General features: G+C 36.9%; 1 protein-coding gene across 3 annotated transcripts in view; it reads left to right on the top strand.

Moving 5' to 3' along the window:
* Positions 1–6,000, top strand: part of LOC124232369 (gamma-taxilin-like) — a 153,780-nt gene that overhangs the window by 52,505 nt on the left and 95,275 nt on the right. For all 3 annotated transcript variants that reach the window (XM_046649337.1, XM_046649332.1, XM_046649331.1), the window contains one exon: positions 521–598. In XM_046649337.1, coding sequence (XP_046505293.1) covers positions 521–598 — 78 coding nt within the window. The remainder of the gene's footprint in view (positions 1–520; positions 599–6,000) is intronic.

The raw sequence follows: 6,000 nt of genomic DNA, 5'->3' as shown, positions 1-6,000 counted from the left end.
TTGGATATTAAATTTTTATCAGATATACAGTTTGTAAATATTTCTTCTCATTCCACAGGTTACCTTTTAATTTTGATTGTTCCTTTGCTGTGCTGAAGATTTCTAGTTTGAAGTAATCCCACTTGTCTATTTTTGCTTTCGTTCCTGTGCTTTTCATGTTATGTCAAGAAATCGCTTCCAAATCCAGGGACAAAGTTTTCCCATATGTTTTATTGTAGGAGTTTTATGATTTCAAGTCTTAAGTTTTAAATCAATTTTGAATTCATCTTGATACTGAATCTGAAGTGAGTTTGCTCACCCATTGCACAGCAAGCCAATCTGTGACACCAAGTGTGGTGGAAGAAAGTAGGGATTTTATTGTTGCACAGCACTGAGCAAGGAAAGAAGGCAGCTAATGCTGAAATCCCAAACTCCCTGAAAAGCTAAAAGAAAGGGTTTTTATTTGGGGTTTTAGGTAGGGGAGGGGGAGCATATGGCCTTGCTGGTCAGAGCTTTCCCACCAGCCTCTCTCTCTTTGCAGCGAGGAGACAGCAAATCCAGATGCTTGTGTGTGACGGTGTCTGTCTCCATGGAGGATAGTTCTGGAGCCAGGAAGCTGGTGAGTAAGCAGGAAAAGAGTGTTTTGATTTTAATCCCACATGTGCTGAGTTTAATCTAGGGAAACTGATATCAGGGTCAGTATCAATCTTTTTTTTGGGCGGGGGGTGAAACTAGCCTCTGAGCTAACATCAACTGCCAATCCTCCTTTTCTTGCTGTGCCCATCTTCCTCTATTTTATATGGGGGACACCTGCTACAGTGTGGCTTGATAAGCTGTGTCAGGTCCCCTCTGGGACAAGAACTGAACACCCTCGGCCTCTGAAGCAGAGCATGGGAACTTAACTGCTACACCACCGTGTGGCCCCTTGACTTTACCTTTGTTTGTGATGTAAGATGAGTCCAATTTTATTCTTTTGCATGGATATCCGGTTTTCTCAATACCAGTTGTTGAAGGGAGTATCTTTCCTCAGTTGTATATTCTTGATACGCTTGTCAAAATTTAATGAACTAAAAAAGCATGAGTTTGTTTCTGGGCTCTCTAGTCTGTTCAGTTGTTCTATGTGTCTGTTTTTAATGCCAGGACCATAGGATTTGATGCGAGGGCTTGTAATATATTTTGAACTCATGAAATGTGATACCTCCAGGTTTGTTCTTCTTTCTCAAAATGACTTTGGCTAACTGGAGTCTTTTGTGATTCCACATAAATTTTAGGATTGTTCTTTCCATTTCTGTAAAAAACTACCAGTGGGATTTTGAGAGGTATTGCATTGAATCTGTAGATTGCTTGGGGTACCAAGGATATTTTAACAATATTAATTAATCCAATCCATGAACACAGCATATCTTTTCATTTCTTTGTGCCTTCTTTAACTTCCTTCATCAATATATTTTAATATTCAGTATGCAAGTCTTTTACCTCTGTGGTTAAATCTATTTCTGAGTTTTTATTCTTTTTGATGCTTTTGTAAATTGTTTGCTTAATATCCTTTTCAGATGGCTTGTTGCTAATATATAAAATGCAACTAAAACAACTGATTTTTTCCCTTTTTTTAAAAACTGAAGATTAGCCCTGAACTAACATCCACTGCCAATCCTCCTCTTTTTGCTGAGGAAGACTGGCCCTGAGCTAACATCCATGCCCATCTTCCTCTACTTTATATGTGGGATGCCTGCCACAGCATGGACTGATACATGTTCATAGGTCTGCACCTGGGATCTACATCGCAAACTCCAGGGCACCGAAGTGGAGTGTGAGAACTTAACTGCTACACCACTGGGCCGGCTCCCTCATTTTCTTTTCTTATTCTGGTAAAATTCACATAACATAATATTTACCACTTTCACCCTTTTTAAGTATGCAGTTTCAGGAGTATTCAGTACTTTCATATTGTGCAACTGCATGTCAAAAGCAGAAAGAAAACTAGAAATCAGAACCAGAAGGAAAACAGAAAAACTCACAAATTGTGGAAATTAAACATCTTCTAAATAATCAATGAGTCAAAGAAAAATTCACATGGGAAATTAGCAAATAGTTAGAGATGAAGGAAAACAAAACACAATATATCAAAACTTATGGGACACAGTGAAAGCAGTGCCAATGGAGAAATCTAGAACTGTAGTAAACAAATTTATAGTAAACAAAGAAGAAAGATGGAGGATCAGGAACCTAACATTACAATTTAAGGAACTAGAAAATGACCCTAAGAAAGCAGAAAGAAGGTAATAGTAAAGATTATAACCAAGATAAGCAAGAGAAAGTGATACGTCTTTAGCTAGATGGACTAAGGAAAAAAGAGAAATATTTCTGTGTATCTTCTAATTTTCCTTGTGACTTCTTTGATTCATTGGTTGTTCAGAAGTATGCTTAATTTTCACAATTTTCTGAATTTTCCTGTTTTCTTCTGTTTTTGACTTCTAGCCTTGTTTCTAGTTTTTTACTGCCTGGGCAACTAGCACTAAAATCATAAGTGAATGTGGGGACATTGCTACTGATTCTACAGAAATAAAGAGGATATAAGGGTACTATGAGCAATTGAACACCACACACTCAATAGCCTAGAGGAAATAGACACATGTCTAGAAACACAAAACCTACCACAAGAACACAAAAATTAGTAAATCTGAATAGACATAACTTGTGAGGACATTGAATTGTTAATAAAAAAGTCTCCTGACAAAGCAAAGCCCTGAACCATCAGGGCTTCATTAGTGCATTCTATAAACATTTAAAGAAGAGCTATAAACCATATTTCTCAAAGATTTCCAAAAACTGGAGAGGAAGGAATACTTCCAACTCATTCTTTTAGACCAGAATTACTCTGAATTCCAAACAAAACAAACATTACAAGAAAACTATGAACTATGAGCATGGATGCAAAAATTCTCGGGAGATTACTATCAACTTAAATTCAGCAACATATTTAAAGGGTTATACACCATGACCAAATGGGACTTATTTCTGGAGACAAGGATGGTTTAACACACAAAAATTGGTCAGTGTAGTGCATCATATTAACAGAATGAAAGAGAAAAATCACATAATCATCTTACGTGATGCAGGAAAAGCATATGAGAAAATGCAGAGACACTTTCATGATAATAAACACTCTAAACATTATGAATAGAAGGAAATTACTTCAACATAAGAAATGCTAAATGTGAAAAACACAGACTGAAGATGATACTCAATGGTGAAATACTGTAAGTTTTCTCTTTAAGATCAGGAAACAAGGCAAAGATCTCCACTTTCACTTCTATTCAACATAGTGTTGGAAGTGCTAGTCAGTGCAATAGGGCAATAAAAAGAAATAAATGCCATGCAAATTGGAGAGGAAGAAGTAAAATTATCTCTGTTTGGAGAAGTTCAGCTCTTCTCTTTCCTTACTGCTTTTCTGCCTGGATGTCCTATCCATTATTGAAAGTGGGGCATGTCTTCTTCTATCATTGTATTGTGGTCTAATTTTCACTTCAGATCTTTCAATATTTGTTTTACATATTTAGGTGCTCTGATGAGAGGTGCATATATTTTCCTGATGAATTCACAGGTTTACCATTATATAATGGCCCTACTTGTCTCTTGTGACAGATTTTCACTTAAAGCCCATTTTGTCTGGTATAAGAATAGTAACCCCTGCTCTCTTTCAGTTGCTGTTTGCATGGGATATCTTTTTCTAGTCTTTCAGTTTCAGCCTATGTGTCTCCTGAAATCTGAAGTAATTCTGTTATAGACACCATGCAGTTGATTGTTTTTTCATGTATATAAATTCATTTGGGTACTCAAATATTTTGATGAGAAATTAGGCCGTTTACACTTACAGTAATTATCTGTAGGTTAATTGTTTTCCTGACTGTTTTGTAGTTCAGTTGTTCTCCTTGCTATCTTTCTTTGCAGTTCGCTGATTGATTTGTTTTGTTTGTTTGAAGTTTGTTTTTGCAGTAATATGCTTTGATTTTTTTCTCATATTTAATATATCTGGTATATGTTTTTCATTGTGGTTACCATGAGGCTTGCATTGAACTCTTGAAGTTATAACCGTCTACTTTAAGCTGATCACTTTAACTGCATACACACTATACAGGCTCACCCTCACTTTATGTTATTGATATCTGACTTTACTTCTTTTAATATTGTATATATACTAACAAATTTCTGTGGTTATGGATTTTCTTAGTACTTTTATCTTTTGGCTTTTACACTAGTGTTTAAAATGTTTGATGTACCACCATTACTAAATTACAATATTCTGCTTTTTTCTACATATTTATCTTTTCCAGTGAGATTTATACTTTCCTATGCTGTCATGTAGCTATTTAGCATTTTTTTTAAATTTCAACATATATAACTTTCAGTAGCACATCTTGTAAGGCAGGGTCTGTGATGACAAACTCCCTCAGTATTTTGGGGTTTTGGGGGGGCAGTCTTTATCTCTCCTTCATATTTACAGGGAGAGTTTTGCTGGATATAGTATTTCTGATTGGCATTTTCTTTGCTTTCTCTAGTTTTAAATATATCATTGCACTCTATCCTGGCCTGCAAAGTTTTTATTGAGAAATCATCTGATAGGTTCATGAGGGTTTTCTTCTGTGTGATGAGTTGGTGTTCTCTTGCTGCTTTACAAATTCTCTGTCTTCAAGGTTTTTCATTGAATTCATAATAGTTTACATCAATGTGACATTTCAGTTGTACATCATTTCTTGACTGTCACCACATAAGTGCTCCGCTTCACCCCCTGTGCCCCCAAAGCCCCCTGCCCCTGGTAACCACTGAACTGTTTTCTTTGTCCATGTATTTGTTTATATTCCACATATGAGGGAAATCATCTGGTGTTTGTCTTTCTCAGACTGCCTTATTTCGCCTAGTATAATTCTGCCAGGTCCTTCCATGTTATTGCAAATGGGATGAATTTGTCCTTTCTTCTAGCTGAGCGTTATTCCATTGTATATATATACCACATCTTTATCTAATCATCAGTCGCTTGGCACTTGTATTGTTTCCATGTCTTAGCAATTGTGAATAGTGCTGCAGTGAACCAAGGGGTACGTATATTACTTTGGATTGTTGATTTCAAGTTGTTTGGGTAGATACCCAGTAGTGCCATAGCTGGGTCCTATGGTGGTTCCATTTTTAATTTTTTGAGGAATAGCCATCCTGTTTTCCACAGTGGTTGCACCAGTTTGCATTCCCACCAGCAGTGTGTGAGGGTTCCCTTTTCTCCACACCCTCTCCAACATTTGTTATTTTTAGTCTTAGTGATTAGAGCCATTTTAACAGGCATAAGGTGGTATCTTAGTGTAGTTTTGATTTGAATTTCCCTGATGATTAGTGATGTTGAACATCTTTTCATGTGTTTGTTGGCTACCTGTATATCTTCTTTGGAAAAATGTCTGTTCATATCCCTGCCCCTTTTTTCTCTTTTTGAGGAAGATTAGCCCTGAAGTAACATCTGCTGCCAATCCTCCTCTTTTTGCTGAGGAAGACTGGCCCTGAGCTAACATCTGTGCCCGTTTTCCTCCACTTTATTTGTGGTATGCTTAGCTTGCCAAGCGGTGCCATGTCTGCAGCTGGGATCTGAACCAGCGAACCCTGGGCTACCGAAGCAGATTGTGAACTTAACCACTACACCACTGAGCCAGCCCACATCTGCCCATTTTTGATTGGGCTGTTTGTTTTCTTATTATTCAGTTGTGTGAGTTCCTTATGTATTATGGAGATTAACTCGTTGTCAGATATATGATTTGTGAATAGTTTCTCCCATTTGGTGGGTTGCCTCTTTGTTTTGATTCTGATTTCTTTTGCCTTGTAGAAGCTCTTTAATCTGATGAAGTCCCACTTATTTTTTCTTTTGTTTCCCTTGTCAGAGAAGACAGGATTTGAAAAGATCCTTTTAAAGTTCGATGTCAAAGAGTGGACTACCTATTTTATTTTCCAGGAGTTTTATGGTTTCAGAACTTGTCTTCAAGT

This window comes from Equus quagga, unplaced genomic scaffold (genome assembly GCF_021613505.1).
Source record: "Equus quagga isolate Etosha38 unplaced genomic scaffold, UCLA_HA_Equagga_1.0 HiC_scaffold_51_RagTag, whole genome shotgun sequence".
Taxonomy (NCBI): domain Eukaryota; kingdom Metazoa; phylum Chordata; class Mammalia; order Perissodactyla; family Equidae; genus Equus; species Equus quagga.
The sequence above is the reverse complement of the archived record's forward strand: the minus strand, read 5'-3'. Positions and strand labels throughout refer to the sequence as shown.